Source organism: Sminthopsis crassicaudata, chromosome 4, assembly GCF_048593235.1.
Source record: "Sminthopsis crassicaudata isolate SCR6 chromosome 4, ASM4859323v1, whole genome shotgun sequence".
Classification (NCBI taxonomy): Eukaryota; Metazoa; Chordata; class Mammalia; order Dasyuromorphia; family Dasyuridae; genus Sminthopsis; species Sminthopsis crassicaudata.
The window spans coordinates 244830336-244857935 of record NC_133620.1 but is presented as its reverse complement, the minus strand read 5'-3'; the positions used below and the strand labels follow the sequence as shown (position 1 = coordinate 244857935).

At 33.3% G+C, this 27600-nt stretch overlaps 1 protein-coding gene across 2 annotated transcripts in view; it reads left to right on the top strand.

Moving 5' to 3' along the window:
• Nucleotides 1–27600, top strand: part of COL19A1 (collagen type XIX alpha 1 chain) — a 389708-nt gene that overhangs the window by 349369 nt on the left and 12739 nt on the right. For both annotated transcript variants that reach the window (XM_074310576.1, XM_074310575.1), the window contains 8 exons: nt 1503–1556; nt 5301–5345; nt 8290–8334; nt 8431–8493; nt 11915–11950; nt 12078–12122; nt 16562–16732; nt 18904–18970. In XM_074310576.1, coding sequence (XP_074166677.1) covers nt 1503–1556; nt 5301–5345; nt 8290–8334; nt 8431–8493; nt 11915–11950; nt 12078–12122; nt 16562–16732; nt 18904–18970 — 526 coding nt within the window. The remainder of the gene's footprint in view (nt 1–1502; nt 1557–5300; nt 5346–8289; nt 8335–8430; nt 8494–11914; nt 11951–12077; nt 12123–16561; nt 16733–18903; nt 18971–27600) is intronic.

The following is a 27600-nucleotide window of genomic DNA, read 5'->3' as shown; positions in this document are numbered from 1 at the left end:
TTTATTAAATGCTGAATAATGAGGATAGCATAAGAAGTCATAACAGAAATCTGAGTCATGGCAATGTTTTCAAAATAAATTGATGTTATATCTGCTCATGTTTGTGCATAAATCCATTTTAATTACATGCCATTATAGAAACTCTTTCCTATGTAATTGTATTTAAATGTCCCAGTGTCCCAAAATGGGAGCTTAATTTGACAATCATTAACTGCCTTGCTTAAAAAAAAAAAACCTGACAAATATCATCTGTTCCTACTTATAAAGTTCTTTTTTCAAATTTCTTGTATTCACTATTAACTAACTCTACCTAATATACCAATTCAAGTGAACCATAGACTAGAACATGTAAAACATTCACATAAAATTAAAAGTTATTATGTCTTTCCTGTGACTTAATGACCATCCATATGAAAAATTTCCTTTTTAAGTACAAGAAATACTCATTTTAAAGGAATTAAAGCATCCACAGTACTCAGGCCCCTTTACAAAATAAATAAGGAATATAAACTTCATTGAATATGTTCTGTCTTCATCTACTATTGAAATGCGTGAGCAAGTTTTCCCAGTAATCAAGCAGTCCCAGGTGCATCTATAATTGGCAGGCTTTGTTAGAACCTGTCCATTCATTCTAATTTTGCTTAAAATTGGGTGTGGAGTTGACCTTGACTACTAGAGGGATTCATTCTGATTAAATTGTTAATCAGAATTGAAACAATCAGGAAATAAACACACAACACTCCTAGGAATGACTTTTTCTTCAGCAATTTTTAGAAAAAACAAATAGCAAAAATGCATGGACAAATAAAAGATGAGATATTTCTCTAGCAATTTAATCTTTACAAAACTACTGTGTATATTATATAAGTGTAAGTATTGTTATTCCTTTATAAATTTTAAAGATGAGACTTGGAGAGATGGAGTGATTTGTTCATGATCATACAGCTAATAAGTGTAGAATTTGGGATTGGAACCCAGATCTCCTAACTTAAAGTGCTCTTTTTATTATGCCATGCTGCTTTCCCCATCATTGGTAATAACTTTGTTGGCTTTATCTCCAATCAGTATTTGGGTTTTCTTTGCAAAGGTTAATTCTGTTATTCTTGCTTCAATACTTCTGGGATCTATAATTTCATCAGGGTTGAGTATTTTCTCCATCAACACAATTCACTATCCATATCTAATTAAGAAAGTTTTTAAAGAGATCTTTAAGAGTTGAACTGGCCAAAAGAATACATTTTTCTGTGGCCAACTTGTGATAAGTTTCTCCATACCTAAATAGAATACCATTCAGACAAGTATTCCATTCCCAAACCTCTACTCAAAGTTTAGTCTATCTTAATCAAATCTACCATAACTGTTCTACCTTTCAAGACCACAGAATCACATACATGTCACAGTGATGTGTTAAAGTTGGTTGACTCAAGATGTTGAATGAAACATTTTTAAAACACTTTGATCTAAGTTACTCTTTATTTTCTACTTGTTTTTTTTTCCCCTAGGGAGAACCTGGACCCATGGGACTCCCAGGACTAGAAGGATTTCCAGGTGTAAAGGTAACACTGTCATAAAGTACTTGAATTAGAAATACTGCACTGCTATTTGTCAGCCTGTCAGGTTGTTTTCATTAAGAGAAATGTTCTACTGTATGTATTTCCAAGGGAAACCCCTTAATTTAAAAGGACAGGAATGACACTGACAAATGGTTGTCTTTATCTGCAGTTGTAGATTTTATGTGGAATTAGAAAAGCCTGTCAAGAAATATGCCCTCAAATATTAATATCTATCTATCTATCTATCTATATAGATATATAGATATATATATACAGAGAGAGAGACAGAGAGAGACAGAGACAGAGAGAGAGAGAATGAGAAAGAGAGAAGAGAGAGAGAGAGAGAGAGAGAGAGAGAGAGAGAGAGAGAGAGAGAGAGAATAACTCTATAAATACAGGATTCTTTCTATTTATCTAAAGATCTCTCTCTGCATATGTGTGTATATCTATATATGTGTGTGTTTGTGAATGTGTATACAAAGAGATCCTTAGATAAATATGTAGGAAAGAACTTGTATTTATAGAATTATTCTATATGTATATATTTATATAGGTTTATGAGAGAGAAGTAATGCAGAAGAAGCATGGCATATTTCAAGAATTCTTAACCTACATACATTTTTAAAATGTGTTATAATTATTTCCTTTTTTTCTTAGTAATCTTCTCCATTTTATTTCATACACTTAAAAGCATTAGTCTGAGAAGGGATCCTTAAAACTTTACCAGATTCACAAAATGATTCATGACACAGAAAAGGCTAAGAACCCATAGCATACTGATTATTGAAGCTGGGGAGACTTCTACCACATACCAGCTATGTGACTCTGGAGAAGTAACTTAACCTCCTGGTGTATTATAACTAAATGTTACAGAGAATGTGCTAACAACCTACATTGATAGAAGTGATATTTGTAAAGCCTTTCTAAATGTAAAGTCCTTCCTAAAGCCTTTCTAAACCTAAAGTCCTATACTGGTACTAACTATGATGATGATAATGATGATGATGACGACTATGATAACAATGTACGTGTATATGTACACGTATGTTGTCTGTCTTCCTATGGAAAGCAAAGTTCTTCTCTCAGAGAAACAAATAACAAGAGGCATCTGAAATAGTGTGCTCTGAGTTTCCAGTCATACATTATCAAGTATGAAAAAGTGGAAACTTCTGCTTCCCAAATCAATTGACAATAACTGAAAAATAAGTATTTCCAAATTAATGGGATAATAATTGAAAAATAGAATATAGGGGGTTAGTGTGCTGGGGCCTGGAATCAGGAAAACTCTGTGATTTCAAATGCAACCTCAGACAATTTATTAGCTTTGTGACCCCTGGCCACTCACTTAACTTTGTTTGACTCAGTTTTCTCATCTATAAATCAAGCTGGAGAAAGAAATGGCAAGCACTCCATTATCTTTGCCAAGAAAATCCCAAATGGGGTCACAAAGAGTCAGACATGGATGAAATGTCTGAACAATGACAAAAATAGAAAAATAACTTGTTAAAAACTCTTATTAAAAGGAGGTTATCCTTCTGAAGTACATATAGAAAATTTATGGATTTCTAACATATATATGTTATCTGTGCAAATAGATTGTGTATGTATACATGTACATACCATATTTATGTATATAGGAAACTCCAGTTTAAACAACATTAATTATAAAATCTGATATTATTATTGTTTCTAAGGCAGAAGGAACAGAATCAGTAACAATATCCCAAATGTGTATTAGCAGAGGCTGTTTAAACCAAATTTTCAAAGGCATGTATCTACAAGTATATGTGACTATATTACCATATATATTCAATATATACATATAAATATATACATGTAAATGGTGAAACAAAGAGGTTGAGGAAGCATTGCTGCTTTCATGAATTCATGTTTATTTACCATTTCCTAGAGCTGTACAAATATAGGAATAACTAAGAGTTATATAGGCCTTCCTGTAGAAATCAGATTTCTTCTCCATAAAAAGCATATATATGTGTGTATGTGTGTGTGTGTGTGTATGTACTTTAAAAGTCTAGAAGAATAAGCTCTCATTAAAATTGCAAAATAGTTTCAGCTATTTTTCCATTATCCCTTATTAATTTGGAAGTGGCAGTTACTACTCTTGATAACATAAGGCTAGTTGCTCAATATATAATCTTTAAGATACATCCAATTTTTGTTCCTTCTCAATAAGATTTTGCTTTCTTTTGAAAGGTCTACATAATAACCATTTTAAAAACTTCATTTATGTAGCAATTTAAAGGTTGCAAGGAATTTTACAATTATTACCATATTTTATCCTCAAAACAACCCAGAGAAGTCAGTATTCTATTATCCCTATTTTACAAATGAGGACACAGAGCATGAAAATAAGTAAGTGACATCTAGAGTCACATTGCTAGCTGGTTTATAGCAAACTTTGAACTCAGGTTCTCTGACTCTATATCTCTATCAAGCTTTATCCACCCCTCTATCAATTGTATCACCTAGCTACCTATGATTAATCACTAGCATTAGTAATATACTAGTGATACATACAAGACTCTTAGTCACTACTATATTTCTTTCCAGAAAGTGGAAATAAGCATGAGTTCATGAAAGCAGCCATTTTCCACCTATTCCATGTTTTTTCCCTTTACTTATGAACTTTCCACACTTTAGGCAGACAAAAAGGTATAATAGAAAGATCATTAGAGTAGGAGAAAAGAGATTTATATTGTAGCCCCAGCTCAACTAGTAAGTAACTATGTTCTTTGGAAAAGTTATTTAACTAAATTTTGGTTCTCAATTAAAATTAGAGGAATTGTATTCAGTGAGCTCCAAGATTCCTTGAGCTCTAAAAATTCGATCTTCCTAATATCCTACTTGTGGTTACCAGCATTTCTTTTTTAGTGTAGTCAGCTGCTGATGATAGTAAAAGTTACCTAGGATACTGGATTGCCTCATTTTCAAATGAATCTCATGAGAACAATTGAATCACTGTAGTGTTGAGAACAATACAGGCTAAGTTTTCTTCCAACTAGAGAAATGCATATAACTAAACATTTTTAATTGTTGATCTTTTTATTTCCATCTTTCATGAAGAAAGAAAAGCTTCTGCACAGCTACTGGTAGATGCTCAAAATTTTTACTCTTCTAACTAATGGCAAAAATATCTATTAGCATTATCTATATCACTTTTAGTCTCTATGTTTCTAATAGGCTAAACTTAGGCAAAATATGCCTAAGATCAATTGGGGCAATAATAACTTGAATTCTTAGTTTCATTAAAGGAAATGTTTTTGTTTTTATTTTTGTTTTACTTAAGAAAAAAAGAAAAGAAAAGACCTGGTTAGTTTTATTTTCGTTATTGTTGTTTAGAGCTGAGACTAAACTTATAATTTCATCAATGTAGACAGATATTCCATTGTTGCCCATAGGTAAATCTTTCACAAACTTATAGTCTTCAAAAAGTTATATGAGTGTTAAATGTGATTAAATGACTTGTTTAAGAAGTACTTAAATACCATAATCTTTCTAACTCTAAAACACAATCCACTGTCAAGTCCCATCTCTAGTTATACATGTTAATTAATTTTTCATAATGCACCCTCAGTACCATTTGTTAAGTTTTAACCAAATGTAGATTATTTCAGCCAATAGTTTTATATATAACTGTAGCATTTTTTACCCACCTTCATCAATGTTTTGATTTTTGAGGTTCCATAAATAATTAATCTTTTTTTTTTTTTTAATTGCTCTGACCAGGGAGATCGAGGTCCAGTTGGCTCACCAGGAATAGCAGGAATACCAGTAAGCTTATTTCACAGGGGTAGGGGGGAGTAAGGGAGGGGATTGTTATAAATTATATCTCATTGGTAAACTTGTAAACTCTTGGCAAGATAATTAATGAAGAGTATTAAGAGCAAAAGAAAAGTTATTATAATATATTGGTTGCCAAGATATAATGGTACCACTTTCCCTCTTCCATCATAAAATTGTTCCCTTTAGTATATTTTTAGGTTCTTCATTCAGTAAAGACTCCCCCATTTTCTAAGGAAAACTGATTTCTAATTAAAAAAAATAGTTCACAGTTGTAGTTATTTCACAGAAAAGATTGTGTCTGTGCTTATTACTCCACATTCATGCCCACTCTTTTTCTTCCTTTCCATTAGGATCTATGTTATGTCTGAGCACCCTAAGATTTTTTTGGATCCCACATTATCACCTGGTTGTCTATTCTTTGTCTTTTTTCTTCTTTTTCCTTTACTTTCTGCTTTGTACATTAATGTGCTCTTTCTCCTCTTTTCCATCTTCATTCCATTAAACTTTCAAAGCTCTAAAAGGTTGCTGATGATAAGCAATGTATAAGTACACAAGTGCAACTTACAAATGCAAATTAGGCTTTTCTCTTCTTTATTTTATCTCTTAGTCCCTAGTTATAATCCTTGGTGCTCTAGAGACCATATCTTGTAGTCCCATTGTTCATGCACTTCAAGTTGCTTTGCAGAAAGCCATAACCTGCCTTAGGTTTCACTTAGCCTAGTTTTATTAGCTGAGCTTTATTACTGTTAATATTTCTCATAAATTAGTCCTTCAATCCTCTCAATCATTTTTGTTGCTCATTGGTGTCAAATATTTTAATCTATTCAAGGTCTCCTCAAATGAATAGAAAGTACGGCACAAAAGGTTGGAATCATTTAGCAGAGCCCTGGAGATCATTCTAGTCTCCATTCAGGTTGCTCTAATTAAAATTTTGTGGTCACGCTTCATGAATAAAGGACCATTTATCCTTTTGCTAGGTGCCCCTGCAGAGTAGGTTCATGATAACTTCACAGAGGAGTCATTGGGAACATAGCACTTCAGGCAGCTGTACAGATGCAAAGAAGATGATAGACAGGCTCCTGGATAGGACTGTAGCCATTCCCATACTCTATTATTCCATGGAGCTACTCTTATAAGATATCAAAAGAAACAGAATGCATCCTCCATCTGAATCCATTGTGGAGCCTGATGATTTACAATACTTGTTTAAATTGCTTTGTACTTAGGTAAGACAGAGAGTATGGGATGGTGAAGAATGGTCTAGTCTTAAAATCAAAAGACCTAGTTTCAAATCCTGCTTTGGACACATCCTGGTAGTATGATCTTAAACAAGTAGCTTAAACTCTCAGTGTGCTGGGTAATTACAAATCAACTCTAAGTTTCAGAAAATGTACTACTTTGCATTGTTAAAGGAAGTCTCCTTGTTGGAAATTCTCTTTGACAATGAAAACGTATTTCTGGTACAATTAAAATAAAATAAAAGATTGTGGTATTATGATGAAGGTGATTTTCTTAATAAATTAAACTGATATTCAATCAAATATACATATATATGAAGAGAAAGAGGAAAGGGAAGGAAAGGAAAAGTAATGGAGGGTAAAGGAGAGAAGGAAAAGAAAGAGAAGGGGTGAGAGATGAAGAGAGAGACAGAGACAGAGAGGGAGGAGGGACAGAGGGATAGAAAGATGGAGAGAGAAACAGAGGGGGGGGAAGAAAGAGGAAGAGGGAGATAAGGAGAGGGAGACAGATTGTGCTAGGGACTGGAGAAACTCCAATGAATAAGTCTATACTCCCTTCTCATCTCCTCCCCATTTACTTATTTAATAGAGCTTATTATTTATTAGTATGTATATATCAAATAGGAATTACTCTTCTGAATAGACACCTTCAAGCTATGTGATCTTGATTGAATCAAACTATCATTGATGAAGACATTTTTGGAGCTCCAAGTTTATGTCAGACAAGAAAAGTAACCTCATTATTTTTTCCAGCTTATTATTCTCATAAATTGACTCTTAATAAGGGTGGAAATAATGTACCTCCTTCTTCAAAGGGGCATTAAGTGTGTTTATAAAATCTAAATAGGCTACAAGGACAATTCCAAGAGAGGAATTCTAAACAGATTTGGAGCAAATGATAAATTCATTGGAATTTCTTCTAAGGTGAATACTTTGAGGGTAGCTAGGAGATATATAGTAGATATGGGCTACAAATCAGGAACATTTGCTGCCTTGAGCTCAAATCTAAACACTTGGGTTCAGACACTTACTAGCTCTGTGACTCTGAGTAAGTCATTTAACCCTGTTTGCCTCCGTGTTTTCATCTGTAAAATGATCTGGATAAGGAAATGGCAAATTACTCTTGTGTCTTTGCCACGAAAACCCCAAATGGGATCATAAAGATTTGTACCCAACTGGAAATGACTGAACAAATAACTACTTTAAAGGAGGACAATATCCTTGATAGATGAGTTCTACTATGCTTATGTAAAACTCAGTCTCGTTGCTTTTTACACAGGGTCACCACCTTGGTATCTCCCTTTTGGGATCTATAACCTCAAAGCCCCATAGCTAGCTATTGATAAAGTGCTTTAAGGTCTTCAAATCACTTCTTAAATGTCATCTCATTTTAGTTTCACAACAATCCTGGTAGTTGGGTGCTATTATTATCTCTATCTTAGAGGTGAGGAAAAAGAGATTCATATAGGTTAAATAACTTGCCCAGAGTCATATAACTAGGAAGTGTCTGAGATCTGATTGAATCCATATTTTCTGCACTCCATTTTCAACACAGAGTTGTACTACATAGCTGCCTGAAGCAGTCAGGTGGCAATGTAATAGGCAAATGTACTCCTTCAAGATACAATGAGAAGTGGCTTTATCTGTCATACTGTCACAATGAATGTAATATTTCTTTTTAATTTCTTTCCCAGGGAAAGTCTGGGGCCCCAGGGCCTCCAGGAGTGCCAGGAGAGCCAGTAAGTGTCCCTTTAGCATCTCCTTTTTTCCAATACATTTGAAGTCAATACTTATTAACATATTTATGCATTTGTCTCTTTGTGTATCTCTTTTAGGGTGAAAGAGGGCCTGTTGGAGATATTGGATTCCCTGGACCTGAAGGACCCACAGGAAAACCAGTACGTTTTAAATTTTGGTTTGTTTTTTGTTTTGTTTGTCAATTTCCAGTGGGCCCATAAAAATGATGTGATTCTTAGCCTATCTTCTAAGGAGAATTAAGATTGAATAAAAAATCCACCAAGAAAATCATTCCAGATTCAGCAAAGAGAAAGTTTCATTTGCTGATTCAGCCTTGAATAAATCTATACAGCATGAGTTACTGACTTTGTTGCCAGAAATGATGTTGGAATGGGTCCAGTTTTATCAAAATGTGCTAAGAAATTAATAATTCTTCCCTAATTCTCAGACACTCTTTAGAGTTTTGGTGGGGAATGTTTTGCCACATCATCAACTATCCATAGATAAAAATAGATAAGGACATCCCATTGGGATCTTAGGCAAAAAGCTTAAGTGTCAATTAATTTTCTTCATTGTTCTACTTCTTTTTTATCACTGCTATTGTAACCCATGCTTGATTGTGGATAGAATGTTAGATTCTAAGATTAGAAAACTTGCATTTGAATCCTATCTTTTACACATATATACACAGCTCTATGTATGAACTCAAGCAATCAATTTTCTTCTCTCAACCTCAGTTTTTAGAATCAAATGAAATAACATATGTAAAGTGCTTTGCAAATTTTAAAATATTGTATAAATAAATACCATTATTATTGTTGCACTATCTTTCTATGTAAATCACTAGTTCAATATGTATTGCTTCTTTGTATCTTGTAAAGGTACATTATTACTAGCATAGCATCAAGATGACATGACAAACATCTCTACTAAAGTAAATATTTTCTTTAAGAAAAAAATTATCTTTCCATTAAAAGTGAGAATTGGGATGAAAGAAAGGTGAAGGAGAAAATAATTTCATTTGATTGGAGACTGAGAACTGCATAATCAGTCTCTTCCTCTTTCCATATTCATTGACTTTATTCCCCTTCATTTAGTCTGTGATCCACCTAAGCTGACCTATTTGCACAGACCTAAAACACAACCCTCCATCATCCTTTTCTGTGCCTTTTCACTGACTGTTCATCATGGCTAGGATGTGCTATCCCTTCATCTTTATTTTTGGTTTACCTGACTTCTTTAAGACAACTCAGTTCATTGCATTGATCGGAATTCTTCTTAAGACTATTACGCTGTTATTGAACTATAAAATTCTCCTGTTTTTCTCATTTAAGTTTGTATCAATTTATTCAAGTCTTTCCAGGTCTCTTCAAAACTATCACTTTTATTGTTTCTTTAGTATCCAATACATTCATATCCCATGGCTTATGATATAAACTACCTTCTGCAAGGGACATCTTCCTGTTCTCTCAGTCACTAGTATTTTCTCCTCTCAAATTATTTTCTGTCTACTGTCTATATGTCTTATATCTTTTTTTTTTTTAACACGATGTCTTTCTTCCATTAGAATATTAGCTCCTTGAGGACAGAAATTATTTTTGTCTTTCTTTGTAACTGTAGCACTAGCCCAGTACTTGGCTATAATAAGCACTTAAAAAATACTTACTGATTTATTTACTGACTAGAACTGAAAGAGATCTTTGAAGCCATTGAGATCAACCCCTTCATTTGGCAAATGAAGAAAATGAGGCACAGAAAGGGTTATCTTTTACATATCACAGTTCATAACACCATACAATGTCAGAACTGATAAGAACTTTAGCCAGACTCAAGTTAGTTAGCTCAGTTGTAGAGCAACAAACTAATAACCAAAGGCAATAAATAGTCTCTTTGTGGACCACTTACTTTTGCTGTATTTCAGTACCACAGAGCATATCCTGTATTCCTGTAAGCCATCTAGAGAATGAATGTCAATAGTTCTCAGAGGAAATTGGGCAAAATAATGTGAATCAGTCTGTGCAAATCCATCCCACCAATCGAAAAACAACCCAAAACAAAACTGCCCCATAAGTGGTGGGTCAAGAGCAAAAACTTCAGGATTTACTGCTTAACATGATGTTTTGCAAATAATAGGTACTAAATAAATAAGTCTGAAGGAAGACAGTATACAAATTTTCTTCAGTGAGTTACAAAAGACAAGGAGGGCTAACATGATCTTTGATGGCTTGTAGTATATCTGAAAACACTGAATTAAATTTTTTACACTAGATTTATCTTCTTTTCTCCAAGTGACAGAGTTGGCTCCTTTCACATCCTCTCCTTAATCAGCTTTATCTTCTTTGCCTGTGTTTCTGATGTAATAAATTCTGTGAACCTTACACTTCAAGTAACATGTTCTTATTTAAAGTACTCACCATCATTCCCAGGATGTTTCTGAGAGGTTGGGAGACTTTGGTTGGTTTATCAACCGTGACAGATTTTAGTGTAATTTACAGCAGTGAACACACAGTTGTCTGCACTTCCATCCTCATAGAATCCATCCTGGCACAATTCAGGTCTCTTAGGCTTTTCAGAGGAGCATGTCCATGCAATTGCCTGCTGGCTAAGAAATCATTTTCCTTACCTTGATCTCCCTTTTCAAATCAAATCTCAAAAACACATCTGCAGTTAGGACTCTAGGTATTTGACTTGACCCCAAGTGCTTTTGCTTCTCACATCTTCCAGACAATAGTCCTCCAATCTCATAAATCTACTAGTAGGGCTCTGCTTTATTATCACCTCAGGAATAGCCCTGCAAAGTTCAGGAGACTTCACAATTTCTAATAAAAAAGCACTTATTTAGTACTCTCAATGACAGTGATTAAGGGTTCTCTCCTTCCTTCAACATGTGCCTACTGAGAGACATGAAGCCATCTTTTGATTGGCAGGTTATTTCATGCTAGGAATTTATTCCATCTGTACAGTGAAACTTGTTTCGAGTTTCAATTGAAGACATTTAATGAGGGTTACTCTGTGGAGGAATATATTAGATAATAGTGTTGCTTTGACTCATATTACCATGAAAATCTACCATAGCAACTACCTGGGGCATCCAGATTTTACAGGGAATCTTATGCACTGGGTTCTATAAGTACCAATAATAAGAATAGCTAACATTTTTATTATACATATAGTTATATATGTATATCATGCAATTATATACACATTTATGTATATATAATTTACAAATCACTTGATATACTTTGACATTTCATTCTCACAACATATTTATGAGATGTACAACAAATTATTATTTTCCCCATTTCACAGATGAGAAAACTGAGTTAAATTAATGAAGAAACTTGTTCAATTAAAATTGCATAGCTAGCTAGCGAATTTGAACCTTAGTATCTTTTCTGCAAGGCTACAGCCCTCTCCATTATACTTTAGAGCCACATCAGTCTGACCTAGAATCTAGCTGACAGGGTCACAGATCATTGTGGCTTAATGCAACTCATTTACTGAAATATTTCTCTCCCTCTGCTTTCTTTTTCTTTCCCTGACACCCAGATGCAAGTAACAATGATTTCTCTCATTTTACAGGGAATAAATGGAAAAGATGGCTCACCAGGTCTTCAGGTACAAAAACTACACTGAAAATCAGATTTATAGTGACCAGCAAAAATCCTACTACTGTTTAGACCAGTCTGGCAGTCATATGAAGGATCTTGGCAAATAAGTGTCTCGATTATGATTTTTTTTTCAGGGCCCAATGGGCAAACCTGGAGACAGAGGACCCAAAGGAGAACGTGTATGTATATAACTATTATCATTATTTGAGTCTATGTAATATAACTGGCCTTATCATTGCTCTGTTCTCACATAATGGGCTAAGTAAACTTTATAATTTGAGGTACATGAAGGGATAGAGAAAGAACAAGATTCCAAACCTAATGACAAATTATGGGACCTGCAGAAAACCCTACCATAATAAGCTACATTACTAGTATTTCATACCTGACAATAATAAACATTTCAGCAACATTACTTCTTTAAGGAGAGGGCATTTGTGACTGACTTAAGTGCATCACAGTTTCTGGGTTGTTTAGTCTTCACCTCACTTCCAATAAAAAAAAAAAAAACTTCTCACAACAACTGCTGCTCTTCTATACATAGCATCCTAGCTTCAAATGATGGCTATTTAAATTTAGCAAGTATTAAATAAGTGCTTATTCTATTCAAGACTAATACTTGGAAAATACTTGGGGAAAAGACATTCATAAATAACTGATAACAGGTAGAAGTGGTAAGAACAATGGTGAGATCAAGGCAAAATTCTATGGGTAATTTAAGGCATGAAAGCTCATCTCAGAATGAGGAGGGGGAAGAATAGATGACTTCATGAAGGATGTAATGCCTTAATTTGAACATTACTGAAGAAAATGAAGGATTTCAATAAAAATTAAAAGAAACCTTTTGTGGCTGGGATAATGGTGTAAGCAAAAGCAGAGAAACAAGAAAAGACAAGATGAGAAGGATAGATAGAGTTAAGGAATAGTGAATATTCCAAATTGACTAGACTACAGATTACATGACAGAGAATGGTACAAAATAAGGCTGGAAAGATGAGTTGGAACCAAATTTGGAGGCCTACAAGCACTTGGATCAGAGTTTATATTTCATTGGCAGGCATAGGAAAGTTACTACAGTTTTTTTTGTTGTTGTTGTTGTTGCTTCTACTAAAGGAATGATGTGATAAAAGGAGTGTGTTTGCAAGACCATTTGAGCAGTAATTCAAAGGATGGACTGATTGCGAAAGAAATGAACTGGAGTCACAAAAACCAATTAAATGGATGTATTCTCTAAGTAAGAAAAGATTCGAGCATTTGCCATGGAAAGAGAAAGAAGAGTATGAATACCAGGAATCCTGTAAAATCAGAAATGAGAGAACTGTTCATCTGATTACATGCAAGTGTTAAAAGAGAGAGAAAGATTCAATGTTACTCTGAAATTTGTGTTGTTTTTTTTTTTTATTTGAGTCTACATCCATGATTTATTAATGAAAAAAACTTTTTGTAAAACTCCCTTCCAATAATACAGATCTCAACTCATCAGCAACCTAGTCTTAAAAGACAATTGGGTTTCATCTCCATTGATAGGATCAGCTAAGCCATTTGAGTAAATCAAGATAAACAATGTAGACAGTGAAAAACTATCACACAAGCACAGAACTTGAAGAGTACCCATGTTTAAGGGATGGGAGGAGACTGAATAACCAACAAAAGAGCTCACAAAATAAATGATCAGAGTGATAGGGAAAATGTAGAAAAATGGAAAAGAAGAGAGGTATCAAGGGAATCAAGAGAGGATACAAAGAAGGAAAACAGTGATGATTAGCCGTTAAATATGGTGATGTTAAAGATTCAGACAAAGGGGGAAAGTGAATTTGGCAATATGGTGGTCCTAGGTGACCTTGGGGAGAATTGTTCCAATAGATTAGGTAGGTAGTGAGGTCATAGTCCATAGAACTGAGAAATGAGTGACTAGTAAGAAAGTGGAAAAAACGAAGTATGGGTACTTCTTTGCAGAAGTTTGACAATAAAATAATAATAAGAATAATAAGTTTTAAAAAATTTCAGAGTCAGGGAAAAAAGTTTGTTTTAAGAGAGCCCTACTTCTATAAAGTCCTATCCTCATGTCTCACAATGGTAGAAAGATGGCATTGTGCCAGAGAAGTATAAGCTCAGGTGGTCGCAGTATGACCTCAAGTGACAGAGTGAATCTGGTATTACCAACCAAGATAAGTATAGTTCATAATCATTATTTTGCCAACTACATGAGGAATTATTTGGCTGTGGCAGTCAAGGAAACAAAGAAAAAGTTCTCAAACCTATGTGATGTTCTTCCTCTTCCTCAGTGATAGTGAGAGAAAAATAAAATCATCCATAAACCTTAACAATATATTCTCTTTATATGAGATATTTGTCCAATGACATAATAATAATAATATTCAGTAACAATGTTTAAGCATTAATATAGTACCTACTATTTGCCAGGCACTTTGCTAAGTGTTTTACAAATATTATCTTATTTGATTCTAACAAAAACCCTAGGGGGTAGGTGTATGACATCCATGTTTTGAATTTTTGGTTTGTTTTTCTTAGAGAGTAATTTGATAATTCTTAGGAAGTAGTATTGAACATGGGAAAAAGCTGGTGTAGGAGAAAGAAAACCAGGATTCACTTTCTGCCTCTAACACATACTTGCTATAATTTCTCAGACAGATCTTTAAAACAATTAATCACAAAGCAGATATTGATAGAAGCAGTTTTCTGTTACCAATGAAAACACAGGTCTGGTCCAAAAAGAGGTGGGATAAATTTAGAAAGGTATCACAGAATCACAGAATATGAGTTATAAGATATCTTATTCTATATTATTATATAAAAATTATTCTTTATAACTTTATAACTGAAAATAAATCACATAGCTTCTTCTTGGAAACTTCCATTAAGGAACTCACTAATCTCCTACCTTGATGCATGGCCAGATGGACTTCCGAATTCCTAGATGAAAAAAAGAATGTTTTTAGCTGCTCCTGTGCCTTCCAGAAGAGTAACTTTCTAAATCTGACTGCCCACAGAAAAATAAAGGAGCCACAACCTCTCTCTCATTCCAGCCTCAAGAAAAAAAAAAAGAGAGAGAAACAAGATAGAAAGAAATCTCTGCTCACTTGTTTAACATGAGGAGAAAAAAAAAAACAGGAAAAAAAACAAAGGATTGTAGCTCTCATGGCCATCCATAAGTGAAGAGAACTGAAAAAAAAAAAAGAAAAGAAAAGAAAAGAAAAGATGAAAATAAGGGAAAAAGCTGAAATGACTTATATCTTAAAGCCAACTGCTTCTGATCAAGTCAGGTCATATAATAGAATCCAGGTCTTATTTCTCAGCTCTAATCCTAAAGATGAAAGAAAGTCTTATCCTCTGTATTCCATGGTCTATCAGAATATAGTGGAGTTGGTATCCCTTTTTCAAGGAAGGAAGCAGTTTGGAATCAGTAAGATCCTGCCCTATTAATAAATAGAAAGTCACATTCTCAATCTAGCCACCATGATTCATTGAAAACTACTATTTTGAATTAAGGAGATTGTGCCCTATTAATAATAGAAAGATACTTCCAGAATTTGTGATACGCTTGGGGACCACTCCATCCTTGGCTCTTCTACTAGGGTAGAAAGATAGTTTCTAGTATAATAGGTCTCAGTATGTCAGTTATTAACTGTGCTGTTGTGCTATAATGCTAAGTATGGCTGAGCAGGCAGCTTCATTAATAGTCCCCCAGGAAGGGTATTGATGATACCTATCATTATACCCATCATATTATTACTGAGCAGACACTTCCTAACTTACTAGTATGCTTCTCCATAGCAAGCATTTTAGCCCTTGGGATATCCTAATAATTGCCTTTTTTATTGAAAGAAATACAAGGGAAATAGAGGTTTTTACATTTACCATATTGCTTATAACCAAAAGAATAAAACTCTCAAATATTTATGAATGGCAAGGCAACCTTGATATAAAACAAGCATTAGAGGAAATTTACAACAAATTCGGATATAGCCAAGTAATAACTTTCTAACTTCTCCTGATTCATATTACCTAATGAATGGCCAACTTGAGAAAATCTCTCATGGGTCCTTCATTTACGCCTTCTGAGAAAGCATTTCACTCAACTATCTAAGGACAGATAGAAATAGCTTCTATCATTTATGTTGGATTTTTTTTAATGCTTCCCTTTCCCAAGTGACTAGGCTTGTATACAACTTAAAGCAGATGTATGTGTTCAGAGTACATCTACCTCCACACACACACATAAAAATGTACAATATATTTGAAATACAAGCACAATAAACTACAAGTCTAAAAAGCAAGAGTTTCAAATGGAAAGCAAATAAGACAAAGCAGGAAAAAAAAACAGGTCAAATATATGAATTCAGGAGAGACTTAGTGCCCTAAAATTTGATAGATTAGCCTTTTCATACCCTAGTACAAAATTCAAGTGACAAAATCCTCTACGTCAATTTATCTTCTTGTTGCATTGACAACCTGGGCCTAAGAGTTATAATATTGCAACAGCATGAAACATTAAAATTATAGACCAAGGCAAATAAGTGTAATTTGATTCATTCCAGCATTGATAGCCATTAAAATGAGTATAATGCCCTAAGAAATGGTCATTTTTCTCTAATAGGGTGATCAAGGAATACCAGGAGACAGAGGTCCACAAGGTGAAAGAGGAAAAACTGGTCTTCCAGGAGTAAAGGGAATGATAGGTCCCATGGGACCCCCAGGAAACAAAGGTTCTCCAGGAACCCCTGGGTATCAAGGGCCTCCAGGTACTCCAGGAACCCCTGGAATTCCGGTAAGCTACATCAGAGTTGCTTTTCTTTAAAATCATTATTGTTATGAATTCAATAATCACAAATAAAACATGGAAAACAGGGGAAACACTATATCAGGTACTGTAAAGTTTTTACACATTCAACATTTTATTTTTTTTGAAAGACATATATGAACCTAATTAAGTAGTAATAAACTGCTCTCTTTGACTTTCTGGACTTCTACTCCCCTATGTAAAACTTTTTAAAATGCTTTATTAATGCTCTTTATTTTTTCTTTTCATATCTATTGCTGTCCATCAACTTTCTTCCTTCTCCTCACCTCAAGCTAAATTTTCCTTTTTAAAAAATATGTAGCATAAAGCCAAACCAAATCAAGATATTGAATATTTCTGAAGACGTTTGTCTGGTTCTGTACCTTTATTCCATCAGCTCTCTATCAAGCAAGGGAAGATATCTACCATTAATCAGTCTTACCTATTAATTTACTCAAAATCCTGAGGTCTTTCACAGATTTAATTCAATGCTTAAAAAGCAAATGGACCAAAATGATATGAAACACTCTTAGACAGAGTCTATATAACATCAAAACTCAATTTTCTTGAAGAGTCTGTTAAATGATGGACATAGAATAGAATATAAATGTTGATAAGGGTCTTCCCAGGGAAAACTTTTTGGCCTACCATGCTTTTTAATTAAGCCTATGTAAAGAAGACAGATGATTTATTAATAATCCTCACTGTGGGGATTTATTTAATGGAAGTAAAATATCTTAGCACAAAAAAATATGGTCAAAATGAACACTGACTTCTTCACAGAAATGTCAGAAGCATTAGACAAACTATCACTATTGTGAATTGGATCTTACTCAAGTTTCTGGATATTTCCAGATTTGGTCTTTGCTCTGAATGTAATTTGTATATGTCTTCCTTCCTTTCTTCTTGCCATCTTGTTACCTTTCTTACCTCTTCAGACTCAGCTTTTGTGTAGGAATCTATTTTAATGATTTGCCAGTCACAACTGATGACTCTAACTGAAATAATTTAACCAACACTTTCTACTTTATTTTGCCCTCTATACAATGAAAATGGAACTGGGGGGAAAAAAAGGAATTTACTTGGTATTCTATCCTTCCTTCCCTGGCCATTACACACATGACTTATAATCTCCAAAATTGAACAATTAGATATTTATATTTAAAAATAAACAAAGCAATATTAAAAATTTTAGTTGATGGTATAAAACATCAGATTTAAATTATTTTAATAAGGATTTGGAATAATTTTGGCAGCTGTACGTGGGCTTTTTTATCAAGTAGATAAAAAAAATTAAGCTTATCCCATTAAACTTTACTAAAGAAGTTTTATCTTTTTTGTTTTCTCCTTAATTCTCAGGTATAAGATACTAATGTTCTTTTTATTTTTAGCTAAGACCAGAGGATGGTTCAATTCTATTATCTCTCTATGTAAACCACAGATTTAAACCATTTTAATAAACAAAGTTTCATTTGCTAAAGATACAATAATATGTAGTTTTCAGTTCTAAAAATAAAATTTCATTTTGGTCCCAATAAATAATACTCACCAATTTATTTTTGAAAACCTATTAAACCAATTCTTAATTTGTCCATTCCCTAATTTTCTTTAGAAATCAACTTAATTCTGTCAATCAACAAGGATTTGCTAAATAACTTATGTGATAAATATTGTTGAACACTACATTAGGCATTAAGGATTTAATGATAAAATCCACATATTATCCTGCTTCAAGAAGCTGATATTCTAGTAGGACAAGTATTATTGGGCAATCTGTTGTGATAATAATAGTAGAAGTAGTAAAAATGTCTATCTAGTCCCAGGGGTTTTAGAAGAGGAAATGTGAATATTCTTTAATTATGTAGTACAGAAACATTTATCCATATATAGTGAAAGTGACATCCTTATGGCTTATCTATAAACCCAGCTCAGAACAGGTCTTTTTAAACTAATGAAACACCTCAGTTTCTTTTCAGCATTTCATCAACAAAAAAATATATTTGCAACTTTGTTTAATCAACCTTCAAAAATATCATCCTTTGATTAAATTTATCTCTTTGATAGTTTCAGAGATAGAGTTACAAAACCAACTTTTTTATTCCATCTTCATTTGTAAAATGCTGTGCTATAACAATTTATTCTTTTTTTTTTTTCTTCAGGCTGATGCAGTCTCATTTGAAGAAATAAAAAATTACATAAATCAAGAGGTCCTGAGGATTTTTGAAGGTTAGAACATGATTTTCAGTCTCTGTGTTTCTGAAATTATTTCATGGAAAAATCCAATTCTGGACAAGATCTGATTATAATTTTAGTGGGGAAAAAAGCACAGTCTGAATCAGAAAACCTGAATTTGAGTTCTACCATTTACTGTCTCTATGACATGATTAACTTTAGAAGGTTTGGAATTTAAGAACACCTTGAAGGACCAGGCAGATTTGTGTAGCACTTGATATACTTGTTCTTTCTAGTGTGGTGTTATTTCATATGTCTGAACTCTGGTATCTCATCTAAAAAAATTATCAATGATCTCTAAAGTCTCTTCCAAATCTATTCAAAATGAAAATCCTATTATCCTACACCTAATCTAAGCATTACAGAAATCCCCTCTACAATCTGACAGATAAGTACTCAGCCTCTTTCTGAATACCTCAAGTTGTGGGAAATTCACTCCCTTACAAAGTGACCAGTTCCATTTTGCATAGAGCTATAATTGTTAAAAAGTTCTTCCTTTTATGAAGCAAAACTCTGCTTCTATAAAATATTTGTACCCACTAATGATGTTTCAGCCCTCTGGAGTAAAACAAATTCCAATCTTTCTTCCCTGTGACAGTCCCTTTAGATTCAGCTTCAGCTTAACTCCTTTGGTATATTGTGGTGCAACCAGTTATTAATTCACCAAGATATATTATCTCACACTACCATTAGCTCATATTATGCTGTTTTCACAATTGTCCATCCACAAGACAATCATGAATATATTTGACATTGTACTTATCTACTGATATGAGATCAGTTTGTTACATCCTAGAACAGAAATATCAAAAATATGGCAGTGCTCTGCACAACACTCAAGTGACATAGAAATCAGACTAAATTACATTTGGAAAATATTTAATAATATTGAATAAGTAAAAATTACAACAGAACATCAATTTTTGGTTTTCTAAGTCAATTTACAGGTCATCACATATCCTTGTGTGCAATTTAGTGGTCCTATTTCCATTTAAGTTTAACACAATTATTCTAGAATTTTACCATAAAGTCAAATTCATTCATCAATAATCTTTCGATTTAAATATTTGCTTTCTCTGCCTCTCTTTTCTCTCTGTCTCTCCCATTTTCTCTCTGTCTCTTTTTCTCTCTTTCTTTCTCTCTCTGTCTCTCTCTGTCTCTCTCATTAAAACTTGTATCTGTTTCCATTCTTCTGGCACCTCTCTGATTCTACTTTTTTTCACCAACATTACCAATAATCTTTCTGCATTGACATCTAGAATTTCTTATGTTAGGATATAAATCATCTGAACTTACAAAGCTAAGTCTTTCTTTTCTTACCCATCTTGGGCTTTAGTAGTCATTTAATCATGTTTGTTCCACCTTTCCCAGTTTAATGATCATTCTCCATGACAGAGGAGGTAGACACAAAATAAGAGTTATATAATTATACTATGTTACTTTAACCCATAATATTAAGCTGTGAGGCCAGCCTTTCTTAGTTTTTCCAGACCATTGCATTCTTTATAACTCATTTAGGATTTCATATTTCCAGATACTAATTATTCTCATAAATTCATCCCACATTTTTCTGTGCATCCTTGTTATTAGCTTTCTTATATATACTTTTAAAATTATGATTTTTGTCAAACAACTTTCTATGCAATCACAATTATTTAGATTTGTGATTTCATTTTCAAAACTTTGTTTTTTGAATTGTCTTTTCTTTCTCATGTCATTTTTCCTTTTAGAAATTCTGACTGTGGAATCATTAATCCTTTATTATGCTCAGAATGCTTTTTTTAGGAAATACAAGATGATTCCTATTCTATTTTGACATCCAACCAATGGTTTCTTATTAGTCAGAATTAAATCCAAAGTAATGGCTTACCTCATTGCTTGATTAATTTTCTGAAATGTTCATACTATGCTATCAGGTGACTCATAAGTCATCAGTGAGATGTTGTTAGCTCAAAAGTTAAAATGATGGAAGGGGGTAATCAGAGAAAGGATAGGGAATGTTTTTGACATTTAAAATCCTGCATCCAGTTCAATTAACAAACTTTACATAGGTACTATAATGCAAGAAACTGTGCTAAATATTGAAAATACAGAGATGAAAAATAATATACTCTCTGCCTTTAAAAAAAAAAAAACCTTTAGAGTTTAATGAGAGACATGACAGATGACCAAATAAGTATGATGTAGGTAAATGACATGTGAGAGGGACAAAAGAGAGCCAAGAGGAAAGAAAGATGTTATCTCTTATTTACCTGCGAAAATCCTTCTCTTCCTTCAAGGCTCAGCTCACCTACCACAACCTCCAAAAAGCCTGCCAAGAACTGTGATCCACCCCACACCCACACCCACCACAGCCTAAAAAAAGTATGTCCTCCTCATCAGATACCCTTAGAGAACTTTAATTAGTGCCCTCCTTTTCTCCATTGCATTCTGATTCATGTTATATTCATGTAACTAGATATTCAAGCTGATTTCCCTATGGGCAGGGTAACATTCTGAAACCTAACTGTGTGGATTCTAAGAATTGTAGTCTTATACAAAAAGCATCCACCCTGGGAGGAGCTTGTGAAGCACATACTGGGTTGGAAGTGTGTGTAATTCAAATGAGGATATGGAATAGAGGCTCCACAGATACTTCCTCTGCTTGTCTGTCACAGACAATAGAAAAGCTTGAAGCTGCAAGTACATGTGTATCTGGTTGTTATTGGACTTTTCTCCACAAAAGGATTGATAAAAGAGATATAATTGGCTGCCCTTTTCCATGACCACCCCAGTTGGTTAAGTGTATGTTAAAAGCTTATCTGTTAGTTCTAATTGTTTACATACTAAATTATTCAATGCTTTTTAAAAGCTAGTTTACCCTCGATTAAAAAGAAAAAAATCCTAAACATTTAGCTGCTCCAGTTTCCACTAATATTTGGATAAGCTAAATGAGAGAGAGTCTTCTACATTTGATTTTATAACTCATATTATAGAATCTTATGCATCAGAGAGAGATGGACCATGGCCCCTTTCCTCTAGGCTGCTGAGGTAGGAGTAAGCAAAATTCAGATAGCAAAGAGATCCAGGGATCTAGGGATATGCTGAAATCAACTTAGCTTGGGAGAACCCTTTATTATATTTTCAGTGTTAGCATTTACACCTCACAAATTGGCAATTTCTACAAATTAGAACTTGAGTTATTCTTTTATTGATTGCTTAGACTTTAAAAAGTGATGGAGAAAATGTGTTTAAAATGTGTCATGTCATTTTGGAGGGATGGGGTGGGGAAGAGAGAGCTGATTGTTAAACATGGCCTGCATGCATCTTAGTGAGAAATGCAGCCTCAGAAAAAAAAAAAAAAAAGAAAGAAAAGAAAAAGAAAAAAAAAAGGAATAAAGGTATGAGCAAAAGGTAGTTCACACTGCGTAGATGCCTAGGGAGAAGAGAAAGATGTGATCTGCAAAGAATATAACTGGTCTACATTCCTAAACTTTAGCTTTTATTTTCCACCTATATCTTTAAAGCTTACCAGATAGTGCCACCTGCTGGTTATATTTATTTGTACAACTATTATAACTTACCACCCCCAATAGATTGGAAGTGTCTCAAGGGAAGACATGACAATCTGTTCTTTTTTTCTTTCTTTCTTTTTTCTTCTTTTTTTCTTCTTTTTCTAATCTCTGAATTCCCGAAACCAAAGATATAAGCCTGGTTCATAACAGATGCTTAATAAATTTCTTTGAGATTGAATCTAATTGAATTGTCCTTTGAGAAAATATTATTTAACCTGGAAGTTAAAATGTACTTTGAAGAAATATATGCAGAGTTTCACAGAGAATGCTGATCTCCTGTTCTCTCTTTCTATAGAAGATGGAACAAGAGAAAATAGGTTCATTATAACAAAAGAAAAGGGTAATTAAACACTAGAATAGGCAACCAGGGAAGATTATGGAACCTCTGTTCCTAGAGATTTTTTGTTTTGTTGTTGCTGCTGTTGTTTGTTTGTTTAATTGCACTGAAAAAAAAAACACAGTTGTTTTTTTTTTTTAAATGAATTAGAGAATGACCTAGAAGGTCCCTGATTGTCCTTTACAATGCTGTGATCCAATGAGTTATCTTCATCATCATCATTGCCTTGGTGCTCCCATTCTCCAAGAAAGCCAAAACACTGAGTTCATTTTTTTAAAGTGATTGTAATGGATTTGCCTTAATAGACAAAATGTGGGTATTAACTGTCAGTAATCTTCCATTAGAACTATTTAATTTCCTGGTCCATTAGAAAGCATGGCCAAAAACTGTTTAATTGACAAAAGATCTCCCAAAAAAAGAGGAAAGGCAATTAAGAGCACAGACGTTCACATTTCATTTAGAGCATACAAAACATATTATTTTTAATTATCTAGCAGTTGGACAGGATTTATAAGAAATCATTAGCCTTGGGCTAAATAATTATTTTGGTGTGTATTTTAAAGGTGATTAATTTATAGTTGCATGTAATCATTTAAAAGATTTTTCCTGTTTTGTTTAAAAATTGTAAATTACCAAAACCAATTGCTTTTGAATTTAAGCTCATTTAACCCACATATAGAAGGAAGAAAAGTGAGTTGTGAGTACTTTTGTTTGTAAGTTGAAGGTGTTTGAAACAGATGTGCCTATAATTAAGTTAAATGACATTGTAACGGGTAATTGCTTTTCTGGATAAAACCAGAAATTATTTGCCAATTGGACAATGGAAACTTTTCACTCAAAATGTACTTTTAAAATTATTATTGCTTCCGTAATGGGTTGTCATAGGCAAAGTATAGCCTATAGACCCTACTACTGTCCTACTAATATCAGAAGAAAGTGAGAAAAGTACATCATATTTGAAAATTCTCTCCCTGTGGCAAATTGTAGGCAGATTAGTGCTTACTAAATGATTTGTTTTGGGGTTTTTTCTTATAAATGCTTGCCAAATTAAGTCAACTCAACAAGCATTTATTAAGCATATATTATGTTTCAAGTGCTGTACTAAGTGATAAGAATGTAAATACAAGCTGAAAGATAGTTTGCACCTTCAAGAAGCTTATATTCTAGTGGAGGAAGATCATAAATACAAGGAAGCTGAGAAGGAATGGGAGGGAAAAGATATGAAGACAAAGATATGAAGAAAAGATATGGGTGGGAAGGGTGGAAGAAACAAAGTAGAAACTTGCTTTGGTGATTGATGGACACTTAGACATAAAACTCATTATATCCATGGGAAATTTTCTTGGAAAATGGCTACCCCAAGCCTGATGAATTTTTGTTTAATTTTTTTATCCTGTTGGAATATGTGTGATATTTGAATTAGAAATGTTCCTCATTTTATATACCAGATGTGTTCTTGAAAAAATGTTTGTAAATTGTATTTTTAAAAATTAAATAATATTTAAATAGACTAAATAGATTAGTTAAATAATATTTAGACTATTTAAAAAGTCTTATCAGTCCTTTTGTAAATCAACACATATTTTGTAAAGTGTTCATTCCTTCCCAATCTATCATTTTTTAAACTTGTAGCTGTCTCTATTCAATTTACTTGAAGTGAGGTACATCAACAGGCTTAGAAGACAGTCTTATTTAAATGGACTTAAATACCTCTCATCTATAAAAGAACAACTATAAAATGAAGGGGTCAAGTCAGATGATCTTGAAGGTCTCCATAATTCTTATATGAACAAATGAAATAATTTGTAAGAATAATTATAAAAATAATTTTATCTAAATTAAATCCAAAAATATTTGATATTTTTGTAATGGAATTGTTATTTTTTTAATAGTTTATATTGGCAAATTGTATTATGGCATATCTACTCTAAGAAGCAATTCTATGAATAATATCTCAAATTGAATCCTAGCCTATATGTCATGTAGGAACTAAGGTCTTCACAAGAGGCCCCACAATAGCATTTATAAAATTATAAGATCTTTTGATTGACTTTCCCCAAATTAGTCTCCTTCTACCTTATTAAGCCATAACTCCTGTAACAATATAATTCCTAATATGAAAATATAGCAATGCTTAATTCATAGACTTGAACAAGAATATTGCCCTCCAATAATATTTTATTGTTGATACATTCATTTTATAGTCAAAACTATTAATTAAATATTAATTTTCCATCTTTTTCTATTTATGCCTTTCTCTCCAGAGGCATCACATCACTTGAATTTCTTGATGTTGTTCTAGAAGCAAGGCCAGATAACAGGAGTTAAACATAAGAGTGTTATCTCTGCCTTCTTTGAAAAAAAATGTCAATAATGCTAAAATTCAGAATAAATTGAGATTGGTGAGGGAAACTAAGGACAATAAAAAGGGTTTGTTTAGACATGTTAGGGGAAAAAAGGAGGATCAAAGTATGGATTGAATCCTTGCTTAGGGTGGATGAATGATGACATCTGAGAAAAGAAAAGACAGAGTCTTTTTTACTTTGTTTCTAGGTTGTTGTGTTTTTTTTCCTGCAAAGGAGAGTAATTGTTATACTAGAAATGACAAGGAAAAAAATAACTAACAGGGACTTGACACCCACAATAAATAAGGAGATAGAAAGAGAGCACTTAGCTGTCCTTGATAAATACAAGTCGCCTGTCCTAGAGGAACTACATATTTTAGTCATAAAAGAACTGGCAGATGTGATTGCTGAACTACTGTCAGTGATATCTAAAAGATCATGGAAAACAGAATATAGCAAAATGTTGTACAGTCAGTTTCTCTTATTCATGACCCTGTTTGGGGTTTCCTTGGCAAAAATACTGAAGTGATTTGCTATTTCCTACTCCATCTCATTTTACAAATGAGATACTGAGGCAAAGAGAGTTAAAACGACTTATCCAAGATCACACAGAGAGTAAGTGTCTAAAGTCACATTTAAACTCAGGAAGAAAAATTTCCTTTATTTCAAGTCCTATGCTCTATCTACTGTACCACCTAGATGTCCATAGCAAAATTGGTTAAAGGCAAATAACAGCATTTGTTAACTATAGGTCACTGATTCCTGGGAAAAATCCTGGGAAGAATCATTAAAAAGATGATCAGCAAATATTTAGAAAGGGAAATGGTAATTATAGTCAGCATGACTTCATCAAAATAAAATCATGCCAGGTGAAATTCATTTCTTTTTTCTTCAAGATTATAAAATAATAAATGAGGGGAATGCTATTGATTATAGTTTATCTAGATTTTAGCTAAGTTTTTGATAAAGTATATTATATTAATCTTGTGAAAAAGTATGGAGAAATGTGGATTAGGTAGTAATACAATCAAATAGATTCAGAATTGGATGTATCCAGACTCAAAGAATAATCATTAATAACTCAGTATCAACCTGGCAAGGCATCTGCAGTGAAGTACCCCCAGTAATCTTTACTTACCTATGTTCTACTTAACATCATTCACAATAACTTACTTGTAGAAAGACAGATATGGCATAGTCATTAAATTCACACATAATACTAAGCTGGGACAGTGACTAAAACACTGGATGACCCAGGCGAGATCACAAAGGATCTTGACAATTAGACAGAGAATCAGCATGGGGCTGAGTCTAATAAGATGAAAATCAATAGAGATAAATGTAAAATCTTATACTTGCATATAAAAAAGCCAACTCCACAGATATAATAAGATGAGGAGGCATGGATAGATTGCAACTGTTCCAAAAAGAATCTAGGAGTTTTAATGAACTACAAGCTGAATATGAGTCAAAAGTGCATTTGACAGTCAAAAAAGCTAACGAGATCTTGCAGTGATTAGGAGTGAAATAGTTTTTAGGAATAGAGAAGGATCCATTTCACTGTATTCTGCCCTTATCAGACCTCCTCTGTAGTATTATATTAAGTTCTTGACATCTTGGTGTAAGGAGGACTTTGAAAAGCTAGATTATTAATAAGAGGAGGACAAGCAGCTTGATAAAAAGCCTTAAGTATAAGACATATAAGAATTTGTTGAAAGAGCTGAGCATATTCAGTCTGGAGAAAAGAAGATTGAGAGAGAGCATAATAGGTCTGTTCAAGAACTTGAAGGGATGTCATGTGGAAAAGGGATAAGATTTGTTCTATTTGTCTCTAGAAACCAGAAATAGAAGTAATGGGTAGAAGTTAAAAAAAGAACTCGAGCTGTCCAAAAGTAGAATGGGATGTTTAGAGAGGTTATAGAATTCCCTCTCCTTCCAAGTCTTCAAGCAGATGCTGAATAACCAACCATTTGTAGGATATGTTCTGATGAAGGTTCTTTCATGTGAGTGTTAGACTTTATGGCTACTAACTTCCCTTCCAATTCTCAAATTCTGAGATTAAATAAAATTTATATATTTAAAGTTTATAAAGTACTTATGTCATTTTTTGCTCCCCAGAACTCTTAAATATATACTACAGATGTTAGTATTCCCATTTTAGAGATGAGGAAATTGGGGCTCAAGAAGTTAAATAACTTGCCCATGCTTAAACAATTGATGTGTCCAAAATAGGATTCAAATCCAGGGCTCTCTAGACTATAAACTCAAAGCTCTTGACTTCATAAAGACTATAAAATATTTCCTGGAAATGTATCGCCAGTTAAGTATTCTGGATGTACAAATGGAGTCTTCTATATAGGTTGCTGAATATTTAACTCATTCTTCGAA